We start from the raw sequence: 21,193 nt of genomic DNA on the forward strand, positions 1-21,193 counted from the left end.
TCCAAATGACCTGGATTTGCAGACTCTAGAGAGCTCGAGCTGGCTAGAATTCTTCTTTATTTCACAATTCAGCAGCCCTACTTTGGCCGTATCTGTGAGAAGCACAGAAAAGAACAGTCTTATTTAACTCAAAGCAGACCCAGTGGCCTATTATAATTAAGAGATGGGAGATAATTCCCAGATCTAGATTCACACAGATGATTTGACCAAGGGCCATCACAGTGTCATACAAATAAATGAATCATCCCTTGGTTAACTCATGGCTAATCTCTATTAAGCCAATTAAGTTGAAATGTATCAGGGTGGCCTGAGTGATTATAAGGCGAAATCCCAGAGCTGTTGTGGTGTGGGGCGATGGAAAGAATATGGCACTACGAATCTTGGAGCCTAGAACCACCACTTTTAACTATGTGACCTTAGACGAGTCTAATTTTTCCGGTCTCATTCTCCCTACCTGTAAAATGAGCAGACTGGGCTTGATCTCTCCAGCGTCCATTCCAACTCAAAAATCCAGTGACTTCTATCCACATGTGGCTTGGCAAGTCTGGATTGTAATGGTATCACTGGAAATTAAGAATTGAGCAAATCAAAGAAACATTCTGGAGGCAGAGGTATAGGGATCTAAAGAAAGCAAAGAATCAAAGATGCCCTGAGATTTCTGATCCCGCAGTCTAGAAGAGCAACAGCACCAATGATAGACTCAAATAATTGGGCAAGACAGCTGATCCTGCATCAGACATGTAAAGTCTGTGGTGCTGACAGGCTCTCTAACAAGAGAGCCATTCACAGTGTGTCAGAGGAAAGGGGCTCTCCGAGGTGGTGTGGCCAATCTTCCTCTCTGAGGAGGCATTTCTTCTTCAACACCTTCAGCAACAGGCAGAGTTCACTGCATTGAGAGACAGCTCATTCTTGTGTTGAACAACCTGAGTTATTTGCAGGGATTTTCTCCTATTGAGCCAAAATATACTTCCTTCAAATTTCTGCTTTCTGAGACAGAAAAAAACACATCTATGCCCCATCCTGTGTGATAAGTTTTCACAAATTTGAGGAAAGCTGGATTCTAAGAGCATTGTCTCTCCCAAGTCATCATTCTCAGCCTTTTCAGGGGTTTTCATGTGTTGTTATTTTTAGATTCCTTACCAACCTCATTGCTCTTTGCAGAACACACTCTCATTTGTCACTATCCCACTGTTAAGAACCGTGGTCCAGCTCAGCAGGGAGCCCCAGGGGAAAGTGGATTACTTCTCTTTGAGAAGGCACCATGTCTCCAGTGATGCAGGCCGAGAGAACTGGCACAGTACACTTAGGACAAGCACAGAACTTTTCCATGTGAACTGCTGTCAGGACTGGATATGAACCCAGAAGAAAGTGTGGACTCTGTGAGGTGAATGACCCCAGAGTAACTGATTGAAGAGAGAAGAGCATTGGGCTCATGACAGAAGCTTGGCGATCTAGAGGAAGAAGGGGAATCTGAAGAAGTGGATGATGAAGGAGTAGAAGTAGTGAGCAGAGGAACGAGTAGACCCAAGGAAAGCTCATTGTTATGCAGACCAAGCAAGGAAAGGTTCTAAGGGGAGGGGTGGGTGCAGCGAATAGTATTCAAATCTCATAGAAAGCCAAGGGAAAACTGAGGACTGAGAAAAGGCTGTTTTGTTTGACAAGAAAGTCTTTTTCAGTTAATTTTAGAGAAGTGTTATTCAAAGGGTAGAGAAATGAACCTTGCAGAGACTTAAGAAATGAATTCCGAATTAGAAGGAAATGGGGCACTGGATCTTTGAGTACTAAAGAAGGAGTGAAGATTGGTAGTCAAGTTGATGGAAAAGAGTGGAGATATGTATGTGTTTGATTTCTCTTGTTCTTTATTTCAAGTTAGGACAGCCTTAAACATATCAAAAAGATAATAAGGATTTTAGACAAGTCAGCTGACCTCTATAGACCTCCCAACTGTAGAAGGAGGATGTTTGGCTAAACGCTACTGGAACCTTCTCCCATCTCTGATCTCCTGTGATTCTGTAAGGGAAGGAGCCTGTAGAAAGAAAGGGATTGGAGATACCTGCATGGGAGTGTATAGCTGTCCCACAAGGAAGGTCATCGAGTTCTCAGTCTAGACTGATGCATCCTACCAGGATCTTTTGTTCTCAAAACACAATTAGATAACAATTGCTAATCCTCGTTAGCAATGTGCTCTCTTGGTTAATGGGATTGCTGTCCAGTTATACAAACTGGAAGCAGGGAATCATTTTTGCCCCTTTCTCATTCTTTCCTTTTTTGTGATTAACTACTGAGTTATGCCAATTATATCTGCTTATATCTTTCTTGGTTCTAGTTCCTTCTCTCCATGCCTACTATTATCCTTGTCCAGGTCCTGAGATCGCTTACCAGGACACCTACAACAGCCTTCTAATTTGCTCCTCACTCGATCCCCCCAACTCCACCCTCTGCACAGCTCTCCAGAGTAGTCTAACTAAGGCACAAATCTGATTCTTTCTTCCCAATGAATATCCCAATGTTTCCCCAACACCCAAAGATTTACACTTGTTCACAAGGCCAATAAAACTTAGCATGGTGTTAGGCTTCCTGACTCCCAGCCTCATCTCTGATGACCTCGTTGCTTTACCTTAAATGGAATGCTCCAGCCCCACCAAATCCTTGGTTGTGCCTTGATCACAGCAAGCTGCTACTCGCCTCCATCTCTTTAGTCCTGCTCTCCTCTCTGTTGGGAATGGTCCTCACCTGGTTAAGTCTTTTTAAAAAGCTTTTTTTATTATAGAAAATTTCAAGCCTATATAAAAGAGGAGAGAATAGTATAATGAACTTCCATGTGTCTATCATCCAACAGAGACAATTATCACCTCGGCCACTCCTGTTTCATCTGTACCACCAACACTGCCCCACCCCACTGGGTCATTACAGAAGCAAAACCAGACAGCACGTCGTTTCATTCGTAAATATTTCAGTATGTATCTCTAAAAGAGAAAGGTGTTTTTTTCTTTGATAACCGTGATACCATTTTTTAAAGTATGGTTCTCAAATGATTTCCTTTAGGATCAACTGGGGTACTATTTAAAAAACAGATTTCTGGGCCCCACCAAGTCAGACACTCTTAAGAATGGAGCCCAGTAACCAGCATTATTTTTCTTTTGGCTCTTCTAGGTATGTTTTTATGGTGGTAAAATAGAGATAACATAAAATTTACCATTTTAGCCACTTTTAAGTGTACAGTTCAGTGGCATTGAGTACACTGACATTGTTGTGTAACCATCACCACCATGCATCTCCAGAGTTTTTTCATCATCCCCAACATAAACTCTGTGCCCATTAAACACTAACTCCCAAGGCCCCCATCCATCCCGTCAGCCCTGGGCAGACTCTATTGTACTTTCTGTCTCTATGAATTTGTCACCAGCATTTTTAGCAAGCACCCAGGTGACTTTGGGGGTGCATCCAACTTCGGGAACCCCTGGATCAGATAGTCCCTAGGGTCCCTTGCAAGGTCTGAAAATACTGTTCATGTTATTGGATGGGAAAAGGGCGATATCATGTAAGCTACAGTGGGTTCAGGCCCCATATTCATCCCAAACCTGCATTTTCTGTCAGCCCCACCTGACTTTGCCGGTGGTTTCCTCCTCTCCTTTTTCACTGGGCAAAGCTCATATGCCCCTTCCCCCTGTGGGGCACCACTCTTTGCTCCCCAGCATGGAACACGGAGCCCATAGCACCTGTTCCCCAGCCCAAGTGGCTGCCTCTTCCCCACCTTCTGCCTGCTCTCCCTCTGTGGTCTCTGCGCACTTTTCCTTTATCACTCACGCTGCTGGCTGTTTCTGGCCTGTTCTGACTGCATAGTGTCAAGTTGATAGTTTCCTCCCACCGCTTCTGACTCTGTGTGTTCCCTTGACTTCCAAACAAAACCGCAACACATCTCAGCTTCCAATTCATCCTTTTATGACCACCGTCTTTCGCGGTTTGGGGATGCTTTCTTGTTGACAGTGAACGAGAAGATGAACATAGCCGTATTTCAAATCCCTCGAGGAAAGCCTGCCAAACCCGCCTGGAGAAGATAAATATTTCTGCCTCTGTGGTTTACCATGGCCCGAGCTCTGAATTTACGTAGGGAGCGGATGTTCAAAAGGCTTTTTTTTAATTAGGAAAATAAAAATTACAGCTTCTAAAGCTAAGCCAAGGGAACTGCAGTTTTGACCTTCTTAGTTTTCAGCTGTGGAATGTGTTGACAGTTGATAGTTGTCTTAAAAGTTCTTCCCTGTAGCCTTCTTGGTTTCTATGGGATGCACGACACTTCCGCAGTTACGTTGCCCTTTCTCCCATTTTTTCATGTATGAAAGCCATGGAAATAGGACAGATTTAGAACATTTTGTATCTTTTCTTCCCTGCTGTTTTAGCTTCTCCATTTGTGGAAATCCTATTTGCCAAAATCAAATTAGGTTCTGTTTCGGACATCTGTTTTCCTCACAACAGTAATAACAACTAATATTGAGCACTTTTTTTTGTGCCAGACCGTGTTGTAAGTGTTCTGTATGGATTAACTAATTTAGTTCTCACAATGGCCCTATGCAGAGGCTTTATAACTACCCTCATTTTAGGGATGAGAAAACTAAGACCCTAAAAGATTAAGCAATTGTCCCACGTTTCAGAGCTGGGAAGTGGCGGATGGCAACGCTCTGGCGTGTGATACTAGGGAGGGCTGCAGTGTTATGTTAGATCACCTGGATTCAAGTCTTGCCTATCGTAAGGTTGGTCTAATAATGTAGACAGAGAAGTTACTGATTATTTTATGGTTTGCTGAGGTTTCGGGATGAGGGGCAGAGATGGTACACGAACTGAGGCCCTAAGATGCACAGGCATCAGAAGAAGAGCATGTCAGATAGTTGAGGCTGCGAGCCGGCCAACTGGCCCACGTGGGTCACACCTGGATGTGGAGGTACTGAGTGTTGAGAGGGGCCCGGAGGATGGGGAGGGGGCAGTGACAGCAAGGATGCAGCTGGAAAAGTAAGCAAGTCTTGGAGGCCTTCCCTGGTTCGTTAAGAAGTTGGGTTTCATCAGGAGGCAATGGGAGCCATTTCAAGATTTTAGCAAGTGATGTAATCACAATTACATTTTAGAAAGCTCTTTCGGGCTGTCTGCAGCTGGTTTCTAATTATTCACCATAATGAATAAAACTTCCGCAAATCTCAAAGTGCATGTCTCTGATTGTCTTGTTAAGGGCACACTTGCTGGGGTGGAATTTCTGGGTTAGAAGATAGGCACGTGGAAGGCATTTAATTTCTACTGTGAAATGTCCTTTCAGAAAGTCACTACAGATTTGTCCATGCACAGGAGTACTCGACTCCACCCTCTGTCCTACACTTTCATCAACATGGGAAAACCACCTTTTTAAAAAAATTCTGGGGCCGGCTCAGTGGTGCAGCGGTTAAGTGCTCATGTTCTGCTTGGTGGCCCGGGGTTCACCGGTCCGGATCCCAGGTGCCCACGTGGCACTGCTTGGCGGGCCATGCTGTGGTAGGCGTCCCACGTATAAAGTAGAGGAAGATGGGATGTTCGCTCAGGGCCAGTCTTCCTCAGCAAAAAGAGGAGGATTGGTGGCAGATGTTAGCTCAGGGCTAGTCTTCCCCCACCCCCCTTTTTTAAAAAAAAGCTATTTTCTAGTACTTTTTATGTTTTCATGTTTTACGCTTAACTTCAATCCATGAGGAATTTACTTTGACATGTGATATGTAATGTCAGTCTAACTTAATTTTCTTCCAAATAATTAACCAATTGTCCCCAGCGCTATCTATTGAATAATTTGAACTACCTACTTTGGTTTTAAAATGCCATCATGTGTAAACTGAATTCTCCATTGCCAGTACCATATTATTTGAATTACTGCAACATTTTAGTACTTTTTTCTATCAGGCTCTGCAAGTGCCCTGTAAGTGTTATTCCTTTAAAAAATATCCTTGGCTGTGCTCATATCACCTTCCTAAAGCTTTAGTGTTGTCTTGTCTGTTTCCAACTTCCAAAAAAATTGCCTAAGAGGCTTGGATGGGAACTGCGTTAGTTTTCTGAATTAATTAAGGGAGAATGAACGTCTTTATAATTTTGAGTCTTCGCTTTCAGAGGCATTGCGGCCTTCTCCCCATTCATTCAGATCTTTGCGATTAGAATCTCCTCAGTATTTTGTAATTTTAATCATATCAGCCCTGCGCATTTCTTATACAGTTTTGATTTACAAGCTCACAGAACTTGGGGCAATTTTCTTACACTTTTTAAGCCTCAGTTTTCTCATCTGTAAAATCAGGAAAATAACACTGCTTGTTCATAGGGTTGTTGTGAAAACTATATTAAATAGGATATATAATAGTCTTAGCACAGTGCCTGGCAGCTCACAGGAGCAGTGTTAGCTGAGCTCTGGGAAGCCTCGTAATTTGAGGATAGATAGATAGATAGGACCATTTTATTGAGCTCTTCTATTTTTTTTGAAATATTTTCAATTAATTTTCCTGTTTTTCGTAGTTATCACGTCATCCTCAAATAATGATAGTTTTGTCTATTCTGTCATTCTTTCCTAACATTTATGCCTCTCTTTTTGCCTTTCCACTTTATCTTCATATCTCATTTTGTTCATCTTTACACTTTTTACATTTCTGAAGGCATTTCATTTATATCTTCTCTAGATTCTTAAATTGGATTAGAGTCTTTACGTTTTAATAGGAGAGATTAACTCATTTACATTTATTATCATTACTGATGGTTGTGGCCTCCATTTTAAGTGCTTCGTTGTTTCTGATGATTTTCTTTATGGTCTATGTTTTCTTGATTTATTTTCTCCAAAAACCAGGATATTTATTGTTTGTAATTTCATTTTTTAAAAATATGGTGAAGTCTCTGTTTTTTCTATCATAAACTTCATGAATTATGACTTTTTTATTGACATCCATTTTGAAAATGAGTAAATTGATAAAACTTTCTTTATTACCAACTATTTCCTCAAAGCTCTTGATTTTGTTAATTAAACTGTGAGATTTGGAGCCAAGATAATTGGTAGTAAATTGTGTTTATTCTATGCATTTTGTTTTTGAAAAAACTACTTACAACATTTAATTTGGCCCTATAATCATATTTTCTATAGTTATTTAGAATTAATTATATGTTTAAAGTTTTGTAATTGTCACTGCAAGTCCTTACATCATATTATTTTAATTCTTTTTAAAATTAAATTCTCATTGAATTGGAGTCAGTCATTGTACATTTCTTTTCTGGGAGATTACAGAGATGGCATAACCTCTAAGACACTCTGTGTTTAAGAATGTCTTTTTTGTGCTATTTCAGATGAGCAGAAGCGTGCACTTTTGATTAATACGCTTTCTTTTTTTTCTTAAAACTGTGACCATGTGACTCTGGAGTTCTCTACATTTTAATATTGAAGAGGAAATATTTGAGCTTAAACTGCTTTTTCTCCTTTTGCTGTCAATTGTTTTTTTCTGCTTATATATAAGATGTTTTTCCCCATGTACTTAAAATTAGACTATTTCTCTAGAATAAGTCTAGGTATTATTTTCTGTTCAGTAATTTTCGTAAACAGTGAGAGCTTTTAGGACATAGATTCAAGTCTTTCTTGGATGCATGAAAGTTTTCTTCTGTTATATTTGTGCCTCCTTCTGTATTATTTTTCTTATTTATTCTAAAGGTTCACCATCTATCTATATTGAATTTCTTCTCAATTTTTAACATGGATTTCTCCCCCATCTTTGACTTCTTCTTCTATGCTTAGAAGCACAGCTTTCCTTTGAATCAAAGCACTTGCCCTCCTTGTTGCTGAATGTACTTTCATTCTCTTCATTTGGATTTTCTTCTGTTACAGAGGCAAACTTTACATTTATTTTAGTGCAGTCTTTTCTCAACTAAGCCAGAAGGTTTTTTCAGCTGTGTTTTGACTTTTTAATCCCGCCTTTTATCTTTCGTTTCATAGAGTGCTTCCTTGAATTTTATTGTTATGAAGTTTCAAGTAGATGCTATAACATTTCTTTCTGTTTCTGATAATAAATATTTTCCCAAAATATGCTTTTCTTTCACTGATATGTGTTAGATGATTCTTCTTTTATGCTGAAGACTTAATCAATTGGATATTGTTTTATTTATTTTCCAAAAAAAAAAGAAATTCCCCCAAACAATATGTTCAAGTTTTCCTTGGATTCTTTGACTGTCATCTTGGATGATCTTAAAATGGTACTGCTGAGGCAGTGTAAAATAATGCTAGCAGCTACTGTGTAATTTTCAACAAATTACTTCTCTGTACCTTAGTTTCCTCATCTGTAAAATGGGAATAATAATAATATTTCCTGATAGGATCATTATGAATAAGTGGTAAAACATGTGTGAACTACATATAACAGTATCTCACATAAATAACAATGCAGTGAATGTCAGTTGTTGCCTTTTTTTTTTTTTTGGCTGAGGAAGATTAGCCCTGAGCTAACATCTGTGCCAGTCCTTCTCCACTTTATATGTGAGATGCCACCACAGCATGGCTGAGGAATGATGTGTAGGTCTGCACCCAGGATCTGAACCTGTGAACCCAACTACTACACCACTGGGCCGGCCTCTGCCATTTTTATTTTATTGTACTTATTGAGCTTTTCACTCTGGCATCCTCTCATTTAACCCTCTCCTAACCCCATTAGGTTGGTACTATTCTTGTTCCTATCCTACAGAAAGTTAGTGCCATTGTCCTTGAACAACAATTTGGACATAGTATTCTTGGGACTCTGATTCTCCCTCAAAACTTTTGCCCCATCTTTCTCTGGTTTTGAATGTCGTGTGAGTCTGAGGTCCACCTGACTTTTTATTCTTATAGGAGGCTTGGTTTTTGTGCCTAGATGCCTGTAGAATTCTTTTTCATCCTCAAAGTTTTAATTTTTTAATCAGCTGCGTTTGTTTTCTGACTGCTGTAAGAAATCACCTCAGACTTAGTGGTTTAAAACAATACAAATTTGTTATCTCACGGTTCCATAAGTCAGAAGCCCAGTAGATCCAGCTAGTTTCTCTGCTCTGGGTCTCATTGGGCCAAAATCAAGGTGTCTGCTAGCCTGAACTCTTCTCTGGAGGCCCTGTGGGAGAGTCCGCTTCCAGGCTCATTCAGGTAGTTGGCAGAATTCAGTCCCCTGCAGATGTAGAACTGAATCTCCATTTTCCTGTCGACTGTTGGCCAGGAGTTGTTCTCAGCTTCTAGAGGCCGCCTGCATTCCTTGGCTCCTGGCCGCTTCCATCTTGGAGCCAGCAACCACAGGTCGACTACCTCTCGTGCTTGGAATCTCTCGTCTCTTGTTTCGCTGCATCTCTTTGACTCCAGCCAGAGAGATTTCTGTTTTTAAAGACTCATCTGACTAGATTAGGCCCACTAGCTTAGGCTCCCTTTCTCATGATCCGTAATCTTAATCACATCTATAAAATTCCTTTTGCTGTGTAGCGTAACATATTCATAAATTCTAGGAATTAGAGTGTGGGCATCTTTGGGAAGGTCGTTATTCTGCCTAAAACTCTAGTTTTTATGTTAATCATTGTTATCACTGTTTCCTGGAAGACAGCATACCTTTCCAAGCTGTATTTTAGGCACATTTTTACATATTTTATTTCTGATTTCTCTGTCTGTTTCATGTGTTGGAACCTCCACTTGAAGAGTCCAATTATCTTCAGTGTTAGATTATTTAGGTTCGCTCTTATTTTGTCACTAAAAACTGCATTTAGGAAAATAAATTTTAGGGGCCAGCCCGGTGGCGCAGCAGTTAAGTTCGCACATTCTGCTTCTCAGTGGCCCAGGGTTCACGGGTTCAGATCCCAGGTGTGGACATGGCACCATTTGGCAAAAGCCATGCTGTGGCAGGCGTCCCATATATAAAGTAGAGGGAGATGGGGCATGGATGTTAGCTCAGGGCCAGTCTTCCTCAGCAAAAAAAGGAGAATTGGCAGCAGTTAGCTCAGGGCTAATCTTCCTCAAAAAAAAAAAAAAAAGAAAAGAAACTTTAGAGAGGAATAATTTACATACAATAAACTGTGTCTCTTTAAAGTGATGAGTTTTAAAAGCTGTATCCAGCCATGAAACCCCAGCTCTACTCGTGATAAAGAACATGTTCATCACCCCCAGAAGTTTACTTTGCAGCCCATCCCTCTCTCCCCCCACAATTGCTTTAAGAGCTTCTCTTTCTCTCTCTCAACATGGCATTCACTTCCAAGTCTTGCTTCTTTGTCATTAATTTGATCTTCAGCTCTTTCCTCTTTTTTTCCTGGTTCTGAATTACTTGTTAGATTTGTAATCATGTTATGTATCACGGTTTGTTTCCCCAGCTCTGTAGTTTTCCACTGTATTCTGTTGTTTTGTCATTTCATGTCTAAGCTCTCCCATTAGTGAATTGCTCTTCTTTTCGAGTTCTTCTGTTGTGCAAAGACTAGGGAACATGCTCTCTTGCTCTCGTTGTGTTTTGCCCAGACATGGCTCTTCAAACATTTTCATGCATCTTTCTTTCCTTTTCAAAAAAGAAAAATTACTGAGGGGCAAAAACAAATGAAAACAAGATTCAGAACTGTGTGAACACTATAATATCTTTTGTTTAAATAAGAAATAATACATAGAAGAAAATCATGCTAGATGATGCATAAATTTTTTGACTTGCCGTGCCACCCTCTCCAATCACTCATGGCTAATTTGGACAGCTCTGAAAGCTATTTTTAAGAGGTCTCCTAATAGGACCTTTGAAAACCAACTTGGAACATGCAGGACACCCAGGAAAGTGCTGGGTCTGACCATCATGTTCCCTGTTGGGAGTGGACGAAAGCCTTCTCACTTACCCCATCTTCTGTCAGGAGTCTAAATCACCAAGACATGAGAGTCCAATTCGAATGAAAACAAAATCCCACATTTTAAGTTTTTATCACTAAGGAGAAAAGAGAAGAAAAATTAATGACCATAAAAGTACAGTATGCACATGGTTAGAAAACTCAAACCTTTTAAAGCTACAAAACATGAACTGGAGACTGTTCCTCATCAATTCACATAGACCCACCTCCTTCTCTTAAAGGACTTCATACTATGACATGGTATGGATGCCTCATCTTAAATTTCATCAGTCTCCTTTCCGGTTCTATCAGGGATAGCAGCAAAGAAAGAAATGAGGAAACGTGTCATTGTTACTCCGATCCCACTCCATCCTGGGATGTTGAGCAGCCCTCTCGTGGAATGTGAGAATTAGAGAATAGAGTTCCCCCCCAACAATTTTCAACACAGTAAACAGAATTTGGGAGGTTTATTGATAGTTCTTTTTGGGCTCATATACAGCCAAGGCACTTCATTCTGCTGGTTGGGATGTGCTATTGTGGACAACTGTAATGAAGTCTTGTCTGGGAAAGAAGGTTGAATGACTTCTGTGAGACCCTTACCACCGTATCTTTCTGAGGTTTTAAACATTAAGCCTTGAAGCTGCCTCTTAAGCGAACATCTCGGCAGCGTTTTCTGAACTTATTTAGTACCGCCTTATCCCGTGGATAGAGGTCTGTATTCACTTAAGTTTATGAAATGATGCACACCATATTCCCCTCTTAAGTATTTATAGTTGCATTCATATATCAAGGTCCTTGGAAAAGTTTTGTAGGAAATAAATCTGTTGAACATTATTGAACCCAGAGTTTTCCAAACTTATTCTATCACTGAGCGCTTTCTGGCCTATTACTTATTAATGTCTCATGATGCAAGTATTGCTTCAGAGTATCTTAAATATACGTGTCCCTACGGAATCTATATTTTAAATTCAGTGCGGGAGTTGGTAAACATTTTCTGTAAAGGGCCAGATAGTGAATATTTTTGGCTTTGCAGCCTGAATGGTCCCTTTGCAAATACTCAGTTCTGCCATGTAGCACAAAAGCAGCCATAAACGATAGGTGAACGAGTGAGCGTGGCCATGTCCCAGTAGCTCTTTAATTATGGACACTTAAATGGAATGTTATGTAATTTTCACGTGACACAAAATGTTATCCTTCTTTTCTTTTTTTTCCCCCCCAAACCATTTAAGAATGTAAAAATCATTCTTAGCTGGTGGGCTGTACAGAAACAGGTGGGCCGGATTCCACTTGTCAGCCGTAGGTTGACAGCCCGTGATTTAGTGGATAATAATTCAGGATAAGAAATAAACGCTTTATTCAGCCAGATTGTGCAATACCTTTGGTATTTTCAAGAAGATTCAGAAGTTTTGTGTATTTATATATTAAACAGAAACGACTATTAAGGCCTCGTCTGCTTTTCAGAAAGCATTTGTTATTCTACCATTCAGCTCCTAAATATTGAGACAGTTTAATAAAACTCTGCCTGTTAGCAAAGGATAAGCTCCATAAAGATTTGTTGAATGAATATTGGTGAAAATCTCCATGTCCTAGAAGAAATCAGATTAGAAATTATCTATACACATTGGTTTCTTTATTGCCAAATCTTAAAGAAAAACTTTTAATGATGTTGTGCAAAGGTCACAGCACGAATTTGAATTATAAAATGCACGCAAAGGTTCAGTACATCTGCAGTGAAAACTTCTTCCTGTTGCTAATAAGATTTGCAAATTTGTTAACTACATCATTCAGCCTCCAGAAAAGAATAGCATTCCCAATGTACTGGATTCCCTCTGGATGAAGTTGTTTTTCTCCTTCATAGAATGCTTGTCGCTCATCCTCTTGTGGCCTGTGCGTACTGATTGCCGTGTCCCCTTCCCATGCCTCCTGGCTCTCTGCAGGTTCATCCCGGAGCCCTGGTCGGCCTGCAGTGCCACGTGTGGGCTGGGGGTTCAGGTCCGGGAGGTGAAGTGCCGGGTGCTCCTGACGTTCACGCAGACGGTGACCGAGCTGCCGGAGGATGAGTGCGAGGGCCCCCCGCCGCCTGCTGAGCGGCCCTGCCTCCTGGGAGCCTGCGAGGAGGGCCCTGCCTCCCGCGAGCTGCACGTCTCTCTCCCCGAGAAGGACAGCGAGATGATTTATGACTGGGAGTACGCTGGGTTCACCCCCTGCACGGCGACATGTCTGGGAGGTATTTGATCCTTTGCTTAAAGGACAGTTATGTCTGGTGTTGCTAATGGTTTGAGAAATTACTCAATCGGGTAAGCCAAATATGCTAATTAGCAAAAGTCTAAAGGAGGTTAAGTCATTCAGATAACTCAAAGCTATGCCTTTTCTCTCTCTTATTTTTCATTGAGATTATTCTAGAAAGAAAAAGGATAGGGAGACTATATTCTGACCCCCAAAATGGTATGTTCCTGTGGCCTAAGCATCTGCATAACTGAGCTGGGGAGAGTGGTCGCTAATTAGTAGAGAACAAATAGGGAAATACAGAATTGGAAAGTCGAGGCAGTCTTGTACATAAATCAGGGACAGAGATTGGGGCAGCCTGGGATTGCCGTGTCTGAGGCGACTGTCAGCCAAAAGTCATCCTTGGAACGTATGTCGTTTCCTGCCTGCAGACTGGGCCAGAAACCAGCACAGAACAAACTGACCACTATGACTGATGTGTGTGTACGTATGGGGAAGCAGGCGTAGCCCGGGCACCCTGTTAGGATTAGGAAGTGGCAATATAGTCAGGTGACCTCAGTAGAGCGGCAGTCGGACCCAAAGTTATATAAGCATTTCAGGATCCAAAAGGCAGGGAACAGGGGTCCAGACAGTCATTCTCCAGGGCTCTCTCTATTAGAAGCAAGAAGATAGAAATCACGAATAGGAAATCTAGATCTCCTACTAACATGAAGGGCCCCTGACACCCTATGCCCTGACTCCTGACTGCACCTTCCAGCCAGCTGTCGTGGCTCAGCTCGGCTAAACACGCTCTGGCTTCAGTTCCAGCCAATGGTGGGGAAAATACCAGGAGCTCCATGCCTCCTGGTGGCCCTCAGCTCATTCCTTGAAGCTCCTTCTCAGGTCTTAGGGCTCATGGCCCATTCACCGTGCCTGAGCCCCTCACCCTTTGTCCCCCAGGCTCTTGAGTATATTCTCAATCCTTGCCTCCCAATCGCCATGACTTGATGGTGTCTTTCTCCTTTCCTATCTCATTCGGCCCGTAAACCCACCTATCCTAGACAGCTGTTCTCTAACGTTGCCAGCTTGGCAGTAAACCCAGATGTAGTGGCATGTGCTTTACGCCCAGGCTTCAACTAAGCTACTGCCTTTCGTGTGGAGTTACACAGGTGGAATTTATGAAAAGAACCCTTAGCTGCCTCCAGATTTTCTCTTTTTGTCTTACTTTACTTCTCCCTGGTTCCTAGAAACCCATCCCACATGGCCCAGGAGTTTAGCTTTCCGGTTCACGTGGACCCTAAGTGTCTGCTGTCGCTCCTCTCCAGGGCACACAGGCTCTGTTGCCTCCACATGGCCTCATGTACAGACTGCCCGAAACTTACCTCCTGCTCCCTGTGTGTTAAGGATCCTGGGCACCTCTTTTGTTACATCTGGGAAATCTTAACACTGACATGCCCTTGGCAATCTGGAAACTGGTACTTCCTTGAGTCTGGGGGAAACTCTCTAGAGATAGTTGCTGAGATGCAAAAATGTCCCCTATTCAATTGCAATTATAGATGTCTGGAACTTTCTACTACATTACTACAAAATGTCGGCTATCTCTACTACCTCTGAGCCACTACGTTGCTGCAGTTTCATCAGAGACGCGGAGCTTTGTCTTTCGTTACGAGAGCAGAAATGAGCCCTGCTGTGGCTCGCACACCCCCCAATCTACTTTATTAGTCTCAAGCTTTTAAACCTTTCCATTGATAGACTCGCAATTTCATCTAGAACTTTGTCATCCTTGATTTCAGGTCTTGTCCTGACTAGGATGTCCCCCTCCAGTTGGGAAACGTTGACGTGTTGGGTCCTTGGAACTCCCCATACCAGTTGGAGTTGCCCAAGGAAAGATAGCCAGGTGAATTCTGAGTCATTTGGGAGAGTCTGTTAGAGTGCTAGGATCTGCTCTCGTGTTCCCAGCGCCCACTAAGATAACCCCAGGCCCCACCACCAGGATGGCTGAACTTACTGGAATGATTTTCTATTTTTTTTTTTGGTAACAGCTTCATTCAGATAATTCACATGCCACACAATTTATGTATTTAAAGGGTACAATTTGGTGGTTTTTAGTATATTCACAAAGTTGTGTAGCCATCATTACCGTCAATTTTAGAACACTTTACCCCCCAAAGAACCTTGTACCCTTAAGCAATCGCTCTCCATTTTCCCTCAAACTGCCATTTTCCCTGCCTGTGTCAGCCTCCTGGCAACCACTAACATACTTTCTCTCTGTTCTGAACTTTTCATAGAGACAGAATCATGGAATATCTGGGCCTTTGTGACTATCTTCTTCCCCTTAGGATAATATTTTCATCGTTCCTCCATGTTGTAGCATGAATCAGTACTTCATTTCCTTTTATGACTGAATACTATTCCATTGTATGGATATACTACATTTTATTTATCCATTCATCAGTTAGAAATTTGGATTATTCACGTGTCTGGTATTATGAATAATTCTGCCCTGGACATTCTGTACACATGTTTGTATGGACATTTCTCTTGGGTATATACTTAGGAGTAGTAGAATGATCTTTGGATCCATTTGAGATATTACAGTTTTGTGAAACTTGACTAATTGAATTTATCCTTATTGGCACTGTGGGCCTTTTGACCTGCTATGGGAAGAGAAATTCCTTGCACATGTCAGAAATGTAATTCAAGATTCAGATGGTTGCTGTGAAGGTGCCGGTCTGCTTTCTGACATTCTCTTGTGTATCTGGAACATGTTTTACAAATTTTAACAGAGCTCAGCTTGGTAATCCTTCACCACTCAGTTAAACAGCAATTTAGCCTTGTGACGGTGTATTGTGTTGTACAATCCTAGAATGGTATCATTAAAATGAACCATGGATCCCCACTAACCGAAATATTACAGTTGGGGAAACTGAGGCTCAGAGACCATCACACAGTCCAAAACAGAAAATGAACAACTTAATTGTCATCCTTTAGAGAGGGTTGGTTGAACTATAAATGCATATAATAAGCTTCCTGACTTTGCAAAAAGTAATGTTTTTGATTTCTTCGGTTCAAGCTTAAAATTCCTTTTAAATAGATAACTGAATTCTATAAAACTGGAGAGCTTAGGCATGAAAGCAAAATCCTCTATAAATGCAGGGGACCAGCATGTGCTCAGTGCTGGACTCCGTGGTCTGCACTGGGTTCTGTGCTCAGTGTTGGAGTATAAAATGAATTAGATACATCCTTGCTGGTTGGAGCACAGCCTTCGTTATTTGGGTTTTATACCGTCTTGACTGCACGCTTTTTGGCAGCAGTACTTGCCTCCCTGTGGTCCATTTTAATCTGGTTTCGGAGGCTCAGCTTCTACAAGTGCACTTCTGTGTGGTTATGATTGTGGGTTTTTAACCCTCCCCCCGGATAGGGAAAGGGTAAGTCTGCAATGACTGAAAACCACAGGAAAATAGAATTTCCACAGGCATATACTTATTTCTTCAACATTCCTGTTTCTGGTAGAAAAATAATGTATGCAAATTACAGATTTCCGAAAAGATCAACTTTGCTCACATCCTGATATTGTGTACTTGTATTTTCTGACTTATCTTCCCTTCATACAGGAAATAAAAATCAATCCATTTTTTGTAATTACCGAGGCTTAAGAACCTTTCATAAGCCTGTTTTCATACTTGAAGAGCAACAGAGAAATCTTTTTTCATTCCCAAAAGCATGAAGAATCCAGACATATTCAGTTTCCAGCTTTCAGAGTGTATATGTGTGTGTGTGTGCTTGCGTGTGCATACACACATATACATCCTGGAAGATATACTTACCTTTTTAATACTCTCTGGTAAGGTTTTGTAATTTGCTCTATCATAAACTTTCCTTACCATAGCTTTTCTTTTGCATTTTACATTATTTGTCTCATTCCTGACCTTCCTTTTTTACCCCTGTATTTCCTAACAGCACTGGCTAGTAGGATGTGGGTAGACTTTGAGGCCTCACCCCATTTTGAACCCTAGTTCTGCCACTCTCTTTGGGCAAGCTGTATAAGTTTGTAGAGTTTTATTTTTGTAAAATGAGAAGAGGCGTATCTACCTCATTAGGGTTAATGAAGGATTAAATGTGATGATTAAACAAGGTGATGTTGGAGAAATGGTTCATCACACCACCTGGCCCATGGTGTGTAATAAATGTTAGTGGGATGATTATTTTATGATACAATAATAGTAGGGTATTCCTCTTAGATTAGAAGGCTGTTATTTTTCTTTTTTTAAAAAATCTGATTAAATTAATGAACCCCTTAAAGCATCTAATAGCCAGCCCTGGTGTCCCATGGTTAAGATTCAGTGCTCTCACAGCCGAGGCCTGGGTTTGTTTCCCGTCAGGGAACCACACCACCTGTCTGTCGATGGTCATACTAAGGCAGCTGTGTTTTGCTGTGATGCTGAAAGCTATGTCAAATACCAGCAGGATTTCAAATACCAGGAGGGTCACCCATGGTGGGCAGGTTCCAGCAGAGCTTCTAGACTAGACAGACTAGGAAGAAGGACCCGGCCACCCACTGCCGAAAAAATTGGCCATGAAAACCCTGTGAATAGCAGCAGAGCATTGTCCGATATAGTGCCTGATATAGGTGAGAGGATGGCGCAAAAAGTTGGGGCAGAGTTTCCTCTGCTGTGTCCAGGGGCGCTAGGAGTTGAAATTGACTTGACAGCACTAACAAAAAAATGCATCTAATACTTTTCAAGTTGATTCTTACAAATTTTCTAGGTAAATAATCATCTGTAATTGATGATGATTTTATCTTTCCAATAGTTATTTATCTTACTTAAGTTGTATGTCTTATTGCATTGTCTAAAATTTCACAAACAATGGTAAATAATGTGAATAATGCCAACCTTGCCTTGGTCCTGACAGTGACAGGACTCTCTGCATTGTTTCATTCAAAAGCAACGTCCTACAAAGATTTATTGTGTGTCTCTTTGTGCAGGCACTGGGCTAGGTGGTCGTGACTCAGTAGTTCCTACCTTTGAAATTCAAATCTAGGGAGGAAATGTGGTAATCACATAATCACACACCTGTATGTAAAATTACAGCTGGTTATGGCAGCTACAAAAGGAGGATTTGCTGCCATGAAAGCGTATAATAGGAGGAACTTGACCTAATTAGGGAAGTAAGGGAAAGCTTCCCTAAAAACAATTGCACTTGAACTTAATCTGAAAGCTGAGGAATTAATGAAGCCAAAGAGGGGTTGGAGAGGGTGGCACAGAATTCCCAGCAGATAAAAGAGCATGTGCAAAGGCTGTAGGTGGCAGGAGGGCGCATGGTACATTCCAGGGACTGGAGAAGTCTGACCCCAGTGGAGTACTGAGAAAGACAGGGTTTAGTGTGAGATGATGCTGGAGAGGAGGCCAGGGCCCAACAATTAAGGCTTTATGGGCCATGTTGATTTGGGTCTTTATCGCAAGATCAATGGGAAGCTGTTCAAGTAATTAAAGTGGGAGTTAAGTGATCAAATTTTTATTTATATCAAAAAGGTTAGTCCAGCTATATAGAGGGATTAGAATGGAAAATAACACATGTAAGGGAGACCATCTAGGAAGCTATTACCGAGTCCGTGGCAAGAGCTTGGACTGGAGTGGTCATGATGGTGGAGATGAGTACAAGAGATGACTTCGAGAGATGTTTAGGAGGTCAAAATCTGTTGATGTAGTGGATAAGTGGGAGTGAGGTGGCAAGTCTGAGTCTTAAGATCCTTTTCTGGGATGATGAGACCTGAAAAGGGTCTAGTTTGGCAAAAGGAAAACATGAGTTCAGCTGTGGACATAATGATTCTGAGGTGCCTTTAGACTTCCAAATGGAGATGCTAAGTGGACGGTTGAATGTGTGAATCTGAAACAAAGTGGAGAGATCTAGACTGGAAATATACATTTATGAGTCAACTGTTTATGGAGAGAATTGAAGCCAGGGGCATAGATGAGAATATTCAGGAAAAGAATACCTATGAGGAACGGGGAGAGTCTAAGCCTGAGCTTTGAGGAAATTCAACATTGAATGTCTAGGTGGAGGACACTGAGCTGCAAAAGCCAACGAAAAGAAGTCAGTGAGATGGGAGGAAAACCAGGACACTGTTGTGTGATGGAAACCAAAGTCAGCTGTGCTGCGGCCACTGAGAGGTGATGTGAGATGAAGACTGAGAATTGGCACTGGCTTCAGCCATGGGAGGCCATTGGTGACTTAGGAAAGGATCGGGTCAGTGGAGTGGTAGAGATGGAAGTCAGATGTGAAAGGAAGGAGGAAAGAATGATAGGTGATAGAAGGAAGATACACAGAATAGATTTTTGTAGCAAAATTTGTGATAAAGAAGACAGACAGAGGGAGATGGCTAGAAGGCATTGTGGGTTGAAGGAGAGCTCTGTGTGTGTAATGTTGTTTAATGACAGGGCATCTTGGGTACATTTAATAGTCAATGAGAAAGTTCCAGAATGAAAGAGAAAGGCGAAGTAATCAACAAATTTTCTGAGAAGATGGAAGAGGACAGAATCCAAAGCAGAGCTCTGGAGAACAGTCTTAAACCGTTGGAGGGGCAGCTTCTAATAGAAATAGTGGAGGAAAAGGCTAGGATGGACATGAGCGCAGGCGGGTTTATACGGTTGATAGCAGGAAGTTCCTACCTGGTTCTTTCTAGTTGTGTGTATGTGAGTCTCCGTGTGTGAGTGGTCTGGTGGGTGAATGGACAGAGGTTTGAGGTCATGATGTCGTCTTCTGTTAGGCTGCTCACTAAAATGGGTTTGCACCTGTGTAGACATGAATGATATTGATGCACGTAGATAGACTCCATTTTGCATGGCGGGGTACAGGAATGCCTTCCCACAAATGGGAAAATGGGAATGAAAACTGAATTGGCCCCGTATGGGCTCATTTTAGCACACTCCCTATGGAGATGTGTTCCTGACATGGTACGTTAGCAATCGCTGTTCTGTTCTCTTTGAATCCCTTCAAATCATGACAAGCCTCTAGCTGTAGTTCCTTCCAGCTGCTCTTGATATGATTGGTCACTTCCTCTCAGGCTCCAGTGATGTTCGTGATGCCGTTTCTAGGGCCAAATGGCTTTCAACAATCCTTAATCCTTACCAGCTGTCTCCTCCACTGGTTCCTAACAAGAACTCTCCTATTTGGAGTGCTGTGAAACTTGCATTTTAACACTGGGAATGGTACCGTTCTTTGGCACTTGGCTGGAGGCATACATCTTATGCTTTCCCCCTTTTTCATTATCTGGGAGTTTATAGTACTGCCCACTCTATCCTACTGGCTAATCAGCAGAGAGAAAAGATATATTAGCTGTTTGTTTCAATATCGCCCTGGGCATACATCTGCATAATCTGTATATATGTATGTGTGTGTGTGTATTTCTGAAATAAAGAGCATCATAGTACGTAAAATAGCATGACACAGGGCAACTCTCTGAAATAGACCTATTTTTTTTCTTTTATAGATTTTTGTCATCAGAGTTATAGTAGTGTTGTAAGGTGAATAGGAGTTTTCCATACCTTTCAATAATCTTAAACAGCTTATGTCATAGAAATTATCTGTTTAAGAAGTTTGAAAGAACTAGTTCCTGCAACTGTCTAAATCCACTTCTTTTTGTCCTGCTTGAGGGCAGGATTGAGGGGGAGCGTCCATGGCCTGATCTTTTAACATTATTTTCAAGTTCCCCCGTTTATTGTTGTATTCAATTCAAATTCTTACTTTATAAGTTAACTCTATAATTTAGGTTTTCTTGGAAAAAAAATCATCCATTTCATGGAGATATTGCAGTTATTATCAAGAGTTGTTGATCTCTTATCAAGTTGCTTTATGCTTCCCTCTTCTCTTTTTTCTTGCCACAAATAGTGTGTAATCTATTCACTCTTTTTGACTTAGGAGTTTTATAGGGAACAACTTTTTTAAAATTCTAATGGTTGGATTTGAGGGGGTTAATTGTTTACTCTTCATTTATAGTTGAACTCTATTATGGTCAGAGAAGGTTATCTGCATAATTTCTGGCTTTTGGAACTCATTGCAATTTTCTTTATAGACTAATATCGGATCAATTTTTGTTAGTGTTCCAGTGGTGATTAAAAAGATCATATTACATCTATTTCTAGGGCCCAACCTATTTGGT

General features: G+C 41.3%; 1 protein-coding gene across 1 annotated transcript in view; it reads left to right on the top strand.

Annotated features, from left to right (window-relative positions):
• ADAMTSL3 (ADAMTS like 3) overlaps window positions 1-21,193 on the top strand; it is a 312,372-nt gene that overhangs the window by 199,357 nt on the left and 91,822 nt on the right. The window contains exon 16 of the mRNA XM_046655289.1: window positions 12,765-13,054. Within this exon, the coding sequence (XP_046511245.1) occupies window positions 12,765-13,054 (290 nt within the window). The remainder of the gene's footprint in view (window positions 1-12,764; window positions 13,055-21,193) is intronic.

This window comes from Equus quagga, chromosome 2 (genome assembly GCF_021613505.1).
Source record: "Equus quagga isolate Etosha38 chromosome 2, UCLA_HA_Equagga_1.0, whole genome shotgun sequence".
Classification (NCBI taxonomy): domain Eukaryota; kingdom Metazoa; phylum Chordata; class Mammalia; order Perissodactyla; family Equidae; genus Equus; species Equus quagga.